This window comes from Chiloscyllium plagiosum, unplaced genomic scaffold, assembly GCF_037043375.1.
Source record: "Chiloscyllium plagiosum isolate Xiang-an unplaced genomic scaffold, Cpla_swu_hap1 HiC_scaffold_41, whole genome shotgun sequence".
In the NCBI taxonomy this organism is placed as follows: domain Eukaryota; kingdom Metazoa; phylum Chordata; class Chondrichthyes; order Orectolobiformes; family Hemiscylliidae; genus Chiloscyllium; species Chiloscyllium plagiosum.
This window is the reverse complement of record NW_028270179.1, coordinates 42,831,594-42,847,800: the sequence shown is the minus strand read 5'-3', so window position 1 is coordinate 42,847,800 and position 16,207 is coordinate 42,831,594. Positions and strand designations below refer to the sequence as shown.

The 16,207-nt window shown below is 50.6% G+C and overlaps 1 protein-coding gene across 2 annotated transcripts in view; it reads right to left on the bottom strand.

Moving 5' to 3' along the window:
• Window positions 1-5,706: 5,706 nt before the first annotated feature.
• Window positions 5,707-16,207, bottom strand: part of LOC148138267 (uncharacterized) — a 29,697-nt gene continuing 19,196 nt past the window's right edge. For both annotated transcript variants that reach the window (XM_087981792.1, XM_087981793.1), the window contains exon 2: window positions 5,707-7,893. In XM_087981792.1, the coding sequence (XP_087837918.1) occupies window positions 6,418-7,815 (1,398 nt within the window). In that variant the 5' untranslated portion in view covers window positions 7,816-7,893 and the 3' untranslated portion in view covers window positions 5,707-6,417. The remainder of the gene's footprint in view (window positions 7,894-16,207) is intronic.

Below are 16,207 nucleotides of genomic sequence, written 5' to 3'. Positions count from 1 at the left end.
CCAACACTGACCCCCCCGACACTGACCCCCCAGACACTGACCCCCCTCCCCCAACACTGACCCCCCCAGACACTGACCCACTGCCAGGGGTAGCATCATCCCAACACTGACCCCCCCGACACTGACCACCCAGACACTGACCCCCCTCCCCCAACACTGACCCCCCAGACACTGACCCACTGCCAGGGGTAGCATCATCCCAACACTGACCCCCCCGACACTGACCCCCCAGACACTGACCCCCCTCCCCCAACACTGACCCCCCCAGACACTGACCCACTGCCAGGGGTAGCATCATCCCAACACTGACCCCCCCGACACTGACCCCCCAGACACTGACCCCCCTCCCCCAACACTGACCCCCCAGACACTGACCCACTGCCAGGGGTAGCATCATCCCAACACTGACCCCCCCGACACTGACCCCCCCCCCCCCCCCCCCGACACTGACCCCCCTCCCCCAGACACTTACCCCCCAGACACTGACCCACTGCCAGGGGTAGCATCATCCCAACACTGACCCCCCCGACACTGACCCCCAGACACTGACCCCCCCCCCAGACACTTACCCCCCAGACACTGACCCACTGCCGGGGGGAGCATCATCCCGACACTGACCCCCCAGACACTGACCCCCCCCCAGACACTGACCCACTGCCAGGGGTAGCATCATCCCAACACTGACCCCCCCGACACTGACCCCCAGACACTGACCCCCCCCCCAGACACTTACCCCCCAGACACTGACCCACTGCCGGGGGGAGCATCATCCCGACACTGACCCCCCAGACACTGACCCCCCCCCCCCAGACACTTACCCCCCAGACACTGACCCACTGCCAGGGGGAGCATCATCCCGACACTGACCCCCCCCCCAGACACTTACCCCCCAGACACTGACCCACTGCCGGGGGGAGCATCATCCCGACACTGACCCCCCAGACACTGACCCCCCCCCCAGACACTTACCCCCCAGACACTGACCCACTGCCAGGGGTAGCATCATCCCAACACTGACCCCCCCGACACTGACCCCCAGACACTGACCCCCCCCCCAGACACTTACCCCCCAGACACTGACCCACTGCCGGGGGGAGCATCATCCCAACACTGACTCCCCCCGACACTGACCCCCTCCCCCGACACTGACCCCCAGACACTGACCCCCCCCCAGACACTTACCCCCCAGACACTGACCCCCTCCCCCGACACTGACCCCCCCGACACTGATCCCCCTCCCCCGACACTGACCCCCCCCACACTGAACTCCCAAACATTGTCTCCCCCGACACTGACCCCCCCCCCCGACACTGACCCCGCCGACACTGACCCCCCCAACACTGACCCCCACCCCCACCCCCGACACTCCAACATTGATCCCAGACACTTAACAATACTGTCTTCTCTGGGGTAACACTGCTCCCCTGACCCTAACTCCAGATCCTGTCCCCAAGGGGTTGCATTCCCCGAGTCTGCCCCAAGACAGTGCTCTCTACATGAGGCATCTGTTCAACCCAGCCTCTGACATTACCCCACATCAGGGCAATTAGCCCCAGACTCAACCAAACACACTGTCTCTAAAATAAAGCTGAGTCTACTCCTTTAAACTGAAAGTAAAGCTCCCTCTACACTGTCCCCCATCAAACACTCTCAGGACAGGGACAGCATGGGGTTAGATACAGAGTAAAGCTCCCTCTACACTGTCCCCCATCAAACACTCTCAGGACAGGGACAGCATGGGGTTAGATACAGAGTAAAGCTCCCTCTACACTGTCCCCCATCAAATACTCTCAGGACAGGGACAGCATGGGGTTAGATACAGAGTAAAGCTCCCTCTACACTGTCCCCCCATCCCAGGGACAGGGACAGCACGGGGTTAGATACAGAGTAAAGCTTCCTCTACACTATTCCCCCCCCCCCATCCCAGGGATAGGGACAGCACGGGGTTAGATATAGAGTAAAGCTCCCTCCACTGTCCCTCCCCTCAAACACACCCAGGACTTTGTTCAATTTCTCTCTCTCTCTCGCTCTCTCTCTCTCTCCTCCTCCCTCCCTCCCTCCCTCCCTCCCTCTCTCACTCTCTCCCCTCGTGTTGCCGGATGTGTTCTGTCGGTTATTTTGTGGTGAACTAAAACGGAAGTGACCGTTTCTGCTCACACTGCTTTCTGCTCCACCCGAAAGCTGCAGATTCTTCTGCAAAGCCTCAGAGGCTCCGGTAAAGGATCAGTTCCAGCTGGAGGCTGGAGGGGGAGTGTACTCCTTCAGTCAGACTGATTCCACCTGCTCTCACTTCACCTCCATCCTCAGTCTCCTCATGACCCTCCTCAGTCTCCTCATGACCCTCCTCAGTCTCCTCATGATCCTCCTCAATCTCCTCATGACCCTCCTCAGTCTCCACACCTTGTTCAAACTCCTTGCCTTCCTCAAGATTCTCCTCATAATTCTTTCCTCCAAGTTCCTCACCTCCCCCAAACTTCTCACCTCCCTCTCAAGCTCCTCACTTCCCTCAAAATGCCTACCTCCCTACCTCCTCAATTTGCTCACCTCCCTCAAACACCCGACCTCCCTCTTTAATCTTCTCACCTGCCTCTTCAGTCCCCTCACCTCCCTCCTTAAAGTCCTTGCCTCCCTCAATCTCCTCACCTCCTTCCTCAAATCGTCACCCCCCCCTCACCCACTACCTCTCCGCCTTCTCTCGAACTTCATGCCTCACTCCCTCAGTCCCTCCCTCCTCTCTCAAACTCCTCACCTCCTCGGATCCTTCTTCAAACCCCTTCCCTTGAACTCCCTTACTCAATCTCTTTGCCCCCAGCCCTCCCAACCTCCTGTTTCCTGATCACCATTCTGTGTGCCTACAGTGTGGGATTTGCCTTCCCCACCATTACGTCCTCCTTCACCATCCAACCCTGCTCCCTTACGGCCTGCACCCTTTCTCTGGTGGCACCTCCTTTGTTGTGAAATTTTCCTCTTGTTTTCAAATCCTCCTGTGATCCCTGAGCCACCTCTACCCCCTGCCATAGCCTCCTGCCAGCTGAGGTTCCTCTTGTTTTCAAATCCTCCTGTGATCCCTGAGCCACCTCTACCCCCTGCCATAGCCTCCTGCCAGCTGAGGTTTTCTGCTGTCCCTCATTCAGGTCTGTTCCTTTTTCCTTTCTTCATTCTCGTTGATCCAAGGACTTTTCTTTTATCTCCAGCGGGTCGAGAACTTTCCAACCCTGCCTGGTCTCAGTGTCCTCTACAGAGCAACAACTTGTTTCATCCTCTAGGTTTGAGTAGCTCAGGGCCTCCATCCTAAACCAAACGTTTGCACCGAACCTGGGACCCTGCCCTCTCTGGAGAGTTCCTGGGGTCCGTGAGCGCCCCGGAGAAGGTGAGGATGAGCCGCTTTCTTGAAACACCGCAGGCCATATGATGTAGGGACACACACACACAGAGTGCCATTAGGGAGGGAGTTCCAGAGTTTTGACCCAGCAACACTCAAAGGAACAACTGATACCATTCCAAGTCAGGACGGTGAGTGGCTTGGAAAGGAATGAGTAGATTTTGAGAAGGGAATAATTGCAATTTAAGTGTGCAAGGCCCCTTTGGTTAAGAGTGAACATAATATGATAGAATTCTTAACTTAAGATGGAAAGCGGTTCTGAGGCTAGGGTCCTGAAGTCCTGAAATGAAAGAGAGAAAAATCCTTTTTAGAAGTATTCACTACAGTGTGGAAACAGGACCTTTGGCCTGACAAGTCCACACCGACCCTCCAAAGAGTAACCCACCCAGACCCATTCCCTTACATTTACTCCTGCTTAGTGCACCTAAACTACACACCCCTGAACACTATAGAGTGGATTGGCAATGCTAAATTACCCAATGTGCACATCTTTGGACTGTGGGAGGAAACTGGAGCACCCAGAGGAAATCCACGCAGACATGGGGAGAACGTGCAAACTCCACGCAGACAACTGCCTGAGGTTGGAATTGAACCTAGATGCCTGGTGCTGTGAGGGAGTAGTGCTGACCGCTGAGCCACCTTGCCATGCAATGGGTTATGAGTAAGGGAACATCACTTAAGGGAATGAGGGTAGACAAACAATGGCAAACATTCAAAGAACACATGAGTGAACTGTAACAAATGTTCATTCATGTCTGACGCAAAAATGAAACAGGAAAGATGGCTAAGCCGTGACTTACAAAGAAAAATTAAAAATAGTATTTTATACAAAGAAGAGGCATACAAACTGGTCAGAATTTAAACAGCAGTTTTAGAATTCAGGAAAGGAGGACAAAGTGATTGATTAAGAAATGGAAAATAGAAAATGAGAGTCAACTAACAGGGAACGTAAAAACGGACCATAAAAGAGAATGTGTGTATGTGAGTACGTGAGAGATTCGGTGTGTGTGACTCTGTGAGGGTCAGTGTGGTGTGTGTGTGTATGTGTGAGAGAAAGTATGTGTGACTATGTGTGAGGGTGAGTGTGTGTGTATGTGTGACTATGTGTGAGAGTGTGTGTGTGTATGTGTGACTATGTGTGAGAGTGAGTGTGTGTGTATGTGTGACTATGTGTGAGGGTGAGTGTGTGTGTGTATGTGTGACTATGTGTGAGAGTGAGTGTGTGTGTGTGTGTATGTGTGACTATGTGTGAGGGTGAGTGTATGTGTGTGTGTATGTGTGACTATGTGTGAGGGTGAGTGTATGATAGTGAGTGAGTGACTATGTGTGAGAGTGAGTGTGTGATAGTGAGTGACTACGTGTGAGAGTGAGTGTGTGGGAGTGAGTGTGTGGGAGTGAGTGTGTAATAGTGAGTGAGTGAGTATGTGATAATGAGTGAGTGACTACATGTGCGATTGTGTGTGGGAGTGAGTGAGTGACTACGTGTAAGAGTGAGTGTGTAATAGTGAGTGAGTTTGTGAGTGAGTGACTACATGTGAGAGTGTGTGTGGGAGTGAGTGAGTGACTACGTGTAAGAGTGAGTGTGTAATAGTGAGTGAGTTTGTGAGTGAGTGACTACGTGTGTGAGTGTGTGATAGTGAGTGACTACGTGTGAGAGTGAGTGTATGATAGAGAGTGAGTGTGTGGGAATGTGTGTAATAGTGAGTATGTGATAGTGAGTGACTATGTGTGAGAGTGAGTGTGTGATAGTGAGTGAGTGACTACGTGTGAGAGTGTGTGTGGGAATGAGTGAGTGACTACGTGTGAGAGTGTGTGTGGGAGTGAGTGAGTGACTACGTGTGGGAGTGAGTGTGTAATAGTGAATGAGTGATTATGTGATAGTGAGTGTGTGACTACGTATGAGAGTGTGTGTGATAGTGAGTGAGTGACTACGTGTGAGAGAAGTGTATGATAGTGAGTGAGTGACTACGAGTGAGAGTGTGTGGGAGTGAGTGAGTGACTACGTGTAAGAGTGAGTGCGTGGGAGTGAGTGTGTAATAGTGAGTGAGTGAGTATGTGATAGTGAGTGAGTGACTACGTGTGAGAGTGAGTGTGTGATAGTGAGTGAGTGACTACGTGTGAGAGGAGTGTGTGCCTGTCTGTTTGTGTGTGTGCGTCTGTGTGTGTGCGTCTGTGTGTGTGCGTCTGTGTGTGTGCGTCTGTGTGTGTGCGTCTGTTTGTATGTGTGTGTCCGTGTGTGTGTCTGTGTGTGTGTGAGGCTGTAGCAGAAATGCTGTAAGCATCATCTCCCTGAAGTGAGCTACAAGAACAGACTACACTCAGGGTATGTTTGATTTGAACTTTATTGGAAAATAATAAAGTAAAGTTCCTCAAAAGCTGTCTACAGATGAGTAAGCTCAAACCAATCCTGTCAAAAATTTACAACCTCCAGGATCTGGCACTAACTCTCCCCAAGGTGGGAGATCTAGTCACCTCTAAAATAAATCCAAATGTTAGTTTACAGCACCTCCATCCTCTCTCCTTGGAGTACGAGGACTGACTTGTCCCTGGGGTATGGGGGAGGGGGAACATTGACTCTTCCCGGGCTATGGGGGAGGGGGACACTGACTGTCCCCAGGGTACGTGGGTAGGGGGGGGGGGGGGAAACACTGACTCTCCCCGGGGTTTAAAGGAGATAGACAGTGTTTCTCAGGATCTGGCAAAAAATTTCTGTCTGACATGTGAAAATCCACCAACATAAATGGACACAGAAGAAGAAACACAGCTACTGAAGGAAGCCATTCAGCCCCCTCCTCCAGGCTGTTACACACAAACAGGAGGTGACCATTCAGCCCCCTCCTCCAGGCTGTTACACACGAACAGGAGGTGACCATTCAGCCCAGAAAGACTGTTCTGCATTGAAGTTGAAAGTGTATTCTTGAGACAATCTCCCCTTTCCCCAACAGGTGAAGAGGGTTCTGGTGTCAGGAATGGGGCATGGGGAGGTGGGAACGTGTTGGGGAAGAAAGCAGAAAGGGCACAGAGACATGAGGCTCTCAGAAAGCAGTCTTAGGAGCACCTGACTCTGGTATCACCCCCTGGGAAATGTCGAGGGGTGGGTCAGGGGGAGGCAGCTCATGGACAGGAGCCACACCATTCTCATTCTTGGAGACTGTGTTTGGCTGCGAGGGTGCATCCTGTGAAGCTGTACTTCCTGAGCTCAGGCCATTGGACAGGAGAGGTTCCTGCACATCCAGTTCCAAGTCTGGACCCTTTTCCACATCAAGTCCCTGGAGAACTGATGACGTCTGGGCCATGGACTTCCTTTTGAAGGTTGACAGAGAGAGGCGTTTGGAGCTCAAATCCTCATCTTTTTTGTCCTCGGCCGCCTCATTGGGCTCTCCATCCTCGGGGAGGGTGACTTTTCCTGCCCAGGTATCATCTGTTTTCTTCTTCCTCTTCCCAGCCTGGAGCACAAAGGCCTGTGAGTGCCCCCTCTTCCTTCTGGCCAACAAATAGCTGATGAAGACGATGATGATGAAGGCGAGGACCAATATCAGAGGGATGATCAAGTATGGGCTGATGGTTCTTGATTGCGTAGGTGGAGAGGCAGACTGCGAGGTGACTGCACTGGAACCAGGGCTATGGCTGGAGGAATCAAAGACCAGGGAGCTGCTTGTTAGAGTCGAAGATTCAATGATAGTGGAGGGACTGGGCTGAGTTGAAGATTCGATGATAGTGGAGGGACCGGGCTGAGTTGAAGATTCGATGATAGTGGAGGGACCGGGCTGAGTTGAAGATTCGATGATAGTGGAGGGACCGGGCTGAGTTGAAGATTCGATGATAGTGGAGGGACCGGGCTGAGTTGAAGATTCGATGATAGTGGAGGGACCGGGCTGAGTTGAAGATTCGATGATAGTGGAGGGACCGGGCTGAGTTGAAGATTCGATGATAGTGGAGGGACTGGGCTGAGTTGAAGATTCGATGATAGTGGAGGGATTGGTTTGAGTTGAAGGTTTGAAGACTGGAAATGTGCTGGATTGAGTTGTTGACTCACTCGATTGACTCATCGAGGTGATGGCTACAGTGCTGCCTGATGAAAAGTCCGAAGTGAGGATTTGTGGGGAGCTTGTGCTGCTGCTGCTGGTCTGCTCAAAGGGACTGAAGTCATCAACTGTTGAAGATCTCACTTCCTCACTGACGTAGATATCTTGTCCAGTTAGGGCAGAGATAGGTGGGCTGGGAGCACTTGCAAGAGGGATCAATGCATCCGAACTTGTGGAAGCCACCAACATCGTTTGGCGATGAGATAGGGACTGAGCAGAATTTGATGCCATCATGGCAGATTCAGGAGATGTTGAAACAGGCGATGCAATGTCCCCATTCTGGCTCAAAGACAATGAAAGAAGATTTGGAAAGAGTCCGAGCAAGAGGAGAACCCAATGACACGGCATGATGGGACATCGATGAGGGCCACAACACAGCAGACTGTAAAGATTTAATCTTGAAAAACCCTTCGGAAATGGCTGGAGCTGCAGAGAGAATGCAGAGGGTAAGGAAATGATAATCAAGAGACATGGAAAGACAATGCAAAATAAAATCTCCACCCTTTATTGGAACAATCTGACATAAGCCTCACTGTAATACAGATAGAGCCCACACCCCTCACTGTAATACAGATAGAGCCCACACCCCTCACTGTAACACCCAGATATACACCACACCCCTCACTGTAACACAATGATATACCTCACACCCCTCACTGTAACACACTGATATACCCCACACCCCTCACTGTAACACCCAGATATACCCCACACCCTTCACTGGAACACACTGATATACCCTACACCCCTCACTGTAACACACTGATATACCCCACACCCTTCACTGTAACACACTGATATACCCCACACTCCTCTAACTGTAACACCCTGATATACCCCACACCCCTCACTGTAACACCCTGATGTACACCACACCCCTCACTGTAACACACTGACATACCCCACACCCCTCACTGTAACACACTGATATACCCCACACCCCTCACTATAACACCCTGATATACCCCACACCCCTCACTGTAACACCCTGATATACATCACATCCCTCACTGTAACACACTGATATACCCCACACCCCTCACTATAACACACTGATATACCCCACACCCCTCACTGTAACACACTGATATACCCCACACCCCTCACTGTAACATTGTTATACGCCACATCCCTCACTGTAACACCCTGATATACCCCACACCCCTCACTGTAACACCCTGATGTACACCACACCCCTCACTGTAACACACTGACATACCCCACACCCCTCACTGTAACACACTGATATACCCCACACCCCTCACTGTAACACCCTGATATACCCCACACCCCTCACTGTAACATTGTTATACGCCACATCCCTCACTGTAACACCCAGATATAACCCGCACCCGTCACTGTAACACGCTGATATATCCCACACCCCTCACTGTAACACACTGATATACCCCACACCCCTCACTGGAACACACTGATATACCCTACACCCGTCACTGTAACACACTAATATGCACCACACCCCTCACTGTAACACACTGATATACCCCACACCCCTCACTGGAACACACTGATATACCCCACACCCGTCACTGTAACACACTAATATGCACCACACCCCTCACTGTAACACACTGATATACCCCACACCCCTCACTGGAACACACTGATATACCCCACACCCGTCACTGTAACACACTAATATGCACCACACCCCTCACTGTAACACCCTGATATACCCCACACCCCTCACTGTAACACCCTGATATACCCCACACCCTTCACTGTAACACACTGATACACCTCACACCCATCACTTTAATACCCGGATATACTCCACACCCCTCACTGTAAGACACTGACATACCCCACACCCCTCACTGTAACACCTTGATATACCCCACACGCCTCACTATAACAGACTGATATACACCATATCCCTCACTGTAACACACTGATATACCCCACACTCCTCACTGTAACACTAATAGAGCCCACACCCTTCACTGTTACACCCTGATATACCCCATACCACTCACTGTAACACACTGATATACCCCACATACCTCACTGTAACGCACTGACATACCCCACATTCCTCACTGTAACACTCTGATATACCCCACGCCCCTCACTGTAACACACTGATACACCCCACATACCTCACTGTAACACCCTGATATACCCCACACCCCTCACTGTAACACACTGATATACCCCACACCCTTCACTGTAACACTCTGACATACCCCACACCCCTCACTGTAACACCCTGATATACTCCACATCCCTCACTGTAACACTGTGATATACCCCACATCCCTCACTGTGACACACTGATATACCCACACCCCTCACTGTAAAACTGATAAACGCCACATCCCTCACTGTAACACACTGATATACCCCACACCCCTCACTGTAACACTCTGATATACCCCAAAACTTTCACCTAACACCCTGATATAGCCCACATCCCTCACTGTAACGCCCTGAAATACCCACACCCCTCACTGTAGCACACTGATATACCCCACACCCCTCACTGTAACACTCTGCTATACCCCAAACCTCTCACTGTAACACTGATATATGCCACACCTCTCAGTGTACGACACTGATATACCCCACATCCCTCACTGTAACACACTGATATACACCACACCCCTCACTGTAACACACTGATATACCCCACACCCTCACTGTAACACCCTGATATACCCCACACTCCTCACTATAACACTGATATACCCCACATCTCTCACTGTAACACACTGATACACCCAACAACCCTCACTGTAACACACTGATATACCCCACACCCCTCACTGTAACACACTGATATACCCCACACCACTCACTGTAACACACTGATATACCCCACAACCCTCACTGTAACACACTGATATACCCCACACCACTCACTGTAACACACTGATATACCCTACACCACTCACTGTAACACACTGATACACCCAACAACCCTCACTGTAACACTCTGATATACCCCACACCCCTCACTGTAACACACTGATATACCCCACACCACTCACTGTAACACACTGATATACCCCACAACCCTCACTGTAACACACTGATATACCCCACACCCCTCACTGTAACACTCAGATATACCTCACACCCATCACTTTAACCCCCGGATAAACTCCACACCCCTCACTGTAAGACACTGATATACCCCACACCCCTCACTGTAACACCTTGATATACCCCACACGCCTCACTATAACACACTGATATACCTCACACCCCTCTCTGTAACACACTGATAAACCATACAACCGGTACTGTATCACCCTGATATACCCGACACCCCTCACTATAACACTAATAGAGCCCACACCCTTCAATGTTACACCCTGATATACCCCACACCCCTCATGTAACGCACTGATATACCCCACACCCCTCACTGTTACACGCTGATATACCCCACACCCCTCCCTGTAACACACTGATATACCCCACATTCCTCACTGTAACACTCTGATATACCCCTCACCCCCGAGTGTAACACACTGATGTACCCGACACCTCTCACTGCAAAGCGCTGACATATCCCACAGGCCACACTTCAGCACTCAGATACACCACACACCCCTCACTGTAACACACTGATATACCCCACACCATTCACTGTAACACTCTGACATACCCCGCACCCCTCACTGCAACACCCAGATATACACCACACCCCTCACTGTAACACTCAACATAACCCACACCCCTCACTTTAACTCTCTGATATACACCACACCCCTCACTGTAAGGCACTGATATACCCCACATTCCTCACTGTAACACACTGATATACCCCACACCCCTCACTGTAACGCACTGATATCCCCCACACCCCTCACTGTAACACACTGATATACCTCACACCCCTCACTGTAACACACTGATATACCTCGCACCCCTCACTGTAACACCCTGATATACCTCACACCCCTCACTGTAACACACTGATATACCCCACACCTCTCACTGTAACACTCTGATATACCTCACACCCCTCACTGTAACACACTGATATACCCCACACCTCTCACTGTAACACTCTGATATACCCCACACCCCTCACTGTAACACTCTGACATACCCCACACCCCTAAGTGTATCACCCTGATGTACACCACACCCCTCACTGTAACACTCAACATAACCCACACCCCTCAGTTTAACTCTCTGACATACCCCACACCCCTCACTGTAACACCCTGATGTACACCACACCCCTCACTGTAACACTCAGATGTACCTTACACCCCTCACTGTAACACCCTGATATACTCCACATCCCTCACTGTAACACTGTGATATACCCCATACCACTCACTGTACCACTCTGATATACCCCACAACCCTCACTGTAACACCCTGATATACCCCACATCCCTCACTGTGACACACTGATATAGCTCACACCCCTCACTGTAACACTGATAAACGCCACATCCCTCACTGTAACACTCTGATATACCCTCACCCCTCACTGTAGCACACTGATATACCCCAAACCTCTCACTGTAACACTGATATATACCACACCCCTCAGTGTACGACACTGATATACCCCACACCCCTCACTGTAACACTCTGACATACCCCACACCCCTCACTGTAACACGCTGATATATACCCCACACCCTTCACTGTAACACACTGATATACCCCACATACCTCACTGTAACACACTGATATACCCCACACCCCTCACTGTAACACACTGATATACCCCACACCCCTCACTGTAACACACTGATATACCCCACACCCCTCACTGTAACACACTGATATACCCCACACCCCTCACTGTAACACACTGATATACCCCACACTCCTCACTGTAACACTCTGATATACCCCACACCCCTCACTGTAACACACTGATATACCCCACATTCCTCACTGTAACACTGATATACCCCACACCCCTCACTGTAACACCCTGATATACCACACCCCCCTCACTGTAAAGCACTGACATATCCCACACGCCACACTTCGACACTCAGATACACCACACACCCCTCACTGTAACACACTGATATACCCCACACCCTTCACTGTAACACTCTGACAGACCCCACACCCCTCACTGTAACACCCTGATGTACCTTACACCCCTCACTGTAACACCCAGATATACACCACACCCCTCACTGTAACACTCAACATAACCCACACCCCTCACTTTAACTCTCTGATATACACCACACCCCTCACTGGAAGGCACTGATATACTCCACATTCCTCACTGTAACACTCTGATATACCACACCCCCCTCACTGTAACACACTGATATACCCCACATTCCTCACTGTAACACTCTGATATACCCCACACCCCCGAGTGTAACACACTGATGTACCCGACACCTCTCACTGTAAAGCACTGACATATCCCACACGCCACACTTCGACACTCAGATACACCACACACCCCTCACTGTAACACACTGATATACCCCACACCCTTCACTGTAACACTCTGACATACCCCACACCCCTCACTGTAACACCCTGATGTACCTTACACCCCTCACTGTAACACCCTGATATACTCCACACCCCTCACTGTAACACTGTGATATACCCCATACCCCTCACTGGAACACCCCGGTATACCCCACATCCCTCACTGTAACACCCTGATATACCCCACATCCCTCACTGTGACAAACTGATATACCTCACACCCCTCACTGTAACACTGATAAACGCCACATCCCTCACTGTAACACACTGATATGCCCCACACCCCTCACTGTAACAAACTTATATACCCCACACCCCTCACTGTAACACTCTGATATACCCCACACCTTTCACTTAACACCCTGATATACCCCACATCCCTCACTGTAACGCCCTGAAATACCCTCACCCCTCACTGTAACACACTGATATACCCCAAACCCCTTACTGCAACACTCTGCTATACCCCAAACCTCTCACTGTACGACACTGACATACCCCACATCCCTCACTGTAACACACTGATATACCCCACACCCCTCACTGTATCACACTGACACACCCCAAATCCCTCACTGTAACACACTGATAAACCCAACAACTCTCACTGTTACACACTGATATACCCCACACACCTCACTTTAACACCTTGATATACCCCACACCCCTCACTGTAATACCCTGATATATCCCACACCCCTCACTGCAACACACTGATATACCCCACACCCTTCACTGTAACACCCTGATATACCCCACACCCCTCACTGTAACATCCTGATATACCACACACCCCTCACTGTAACACCCGGATATACCCCCACACCCCTCACTGTAACACCCAGATATACCCCACACCCCTCACTGTAACACACGGATATACCCCACACCCCTCACTGTAACACACTGATATACCCCACACCCCTCACTGTAATACCCTGATAAACCCCACACTCGTCACTGTAACACACTGATATACTCCACACGTCTCACTGTAACGCACTGATATACCCCAAACCCCTCACTGTAACACTCTGATATACCACACACCCCTCACTGTAACACACTGAAATACCCCACACCCCTCAAACTAACATTGATATACCCCATACCACTCACTGTAACACACTGATATAGCCCACACCCCTCACTGTAAAACACTGATATACCCCACACCCCTCACTGTAACACTCAGATATACCTCACACCCATCACTTTAACCCCCGGATAAACTCCACACCCCTCACTGTAAGACACTGATATACCCCACACCCCTCACTGTAACACCTTGATATACCCCACACGCCTCACTATAACACACTGATATACCTCACACCCCTCTCTGAAACACACTGATAAACCACACAACTGTTACTGTATCACCCTGATATACCCGACACCCCTCACTATAACACTAATAGAGCCCACACCCTTCAATGTTACACCCTGATATACCCCACACCCCTCATGTAACGCACTGATATATCCCACACCCCTCACTGTAACACGCTGATATACCCCACACCCTTCACTGTAACACGCTGATATACCCCACACCCCTCCCTGTAACACTCTGACATACCCCACATTCCTCACTGTAACACTCTGATATACCCCACACCCCCGAGTGTAACACACTGATGTACCCGACACCTCTCACTGCAAAGCGCTGACATATCCCACAGGCCACACTTCAGCACTCAGATACACCACACACCCCTCACTGTAACACACTGATATACCCCACACCCTTCACTGTAACACTCTGACATACCCCGCACCCCTCACTGCATCACCCTGATGTACACCACACCCCTCACTGTAACACTCAACATAACCCACACCCCTCACTTTAACTCTCTGATATACCCCACACCCCTCACTGTAACACCCTGATGTACACCACACCCCTCACTGTAACACTCAACATAACCCACACCCCTCACTTTAACTCTCTGACATACCCCACACCCCTCACTGTAACACCCTGATGTACACCACACCCCTCACTGTAACACTCAGATGTACCTTACACCCCTCACTGTAACACCCTGATATACTCCATATCCCTCACTGTAACATCCTGATATACCCCACACCCCTCACTGTAACACACTGATATACCTCACACCCCTCTCTGTAACACGCTGATGTTCCCCACACCCTTCACTGTAACACACTGATATACCCCACACCCCTCACTGTAACACACTGATATACCTCACACCCCTCTCTGTAACACGCTGATGTTCCCCACACCCTTCACTGTAACACACTGATATACCCCACACCCTGTAACACCCTGATGTACACCACACCCCTCACTGTAACACTCAGATGTACCATACATCCCTCACTGTACCACCCTGATATACCCCACACCCCTCACTGTAACACCCTGATATACTTCACATCCCTCACTGTAACACTGTGATATACCCCATACCACTCACTGTACCACCCTGATATACCCCACACCCCTCACTGTAACACCCTGATATACTTCACATCCCTCACTGTAACACTGTGATATACCCCATACCACTCACTGTACCACTCAGATATACCCCACAACCCTCACTGTAACACCCTGATATACCCCACATACCTCACTGTGACACACTGATATACCCCACACCCCTCACTGTAACACTCTGATATACACCACACCTATCACTTAACACCCTGATATACCCCACATCCCTCACTGTAACGCCCTGAAATACCCTCACCCCTCACTGTAGCACACTGATATACCCCAAACCTCTCACTGTAACACTGATATATACCACACCCCTCACTGTAACACACTGATATACCCCACACCCCTCACTGTAACACTCTGACATACCCCACACCCCTCACTGTAACACGCTGATATATACCCCACACCCTTCACTGTAACACACTGATATACCCCACATACCTCACTGTAACACACTGATATAACCCACACCCCTCACTGTAACACACTGATATACCCCACACCCCTCACTGTAACACTCTGATATACCCCACACCCCTCACTGTAACACCCTGATATACCACACCCCCCTCACTGTAAAGCACTGACAGATCCCACACACCACACTTCGACACTCAGATACACCACACACCCCTCACTGTAACACACTGATATACCCCACACCCTTCACTGTAACACTCTGACATACCCCACACCCCTCACTGTAACACCCTGATGTACCTTACACCCCTCACTGTAACACCCAGATATACACCACACCCCTCACTGTAACACTCAACATAACCCACACCCCTC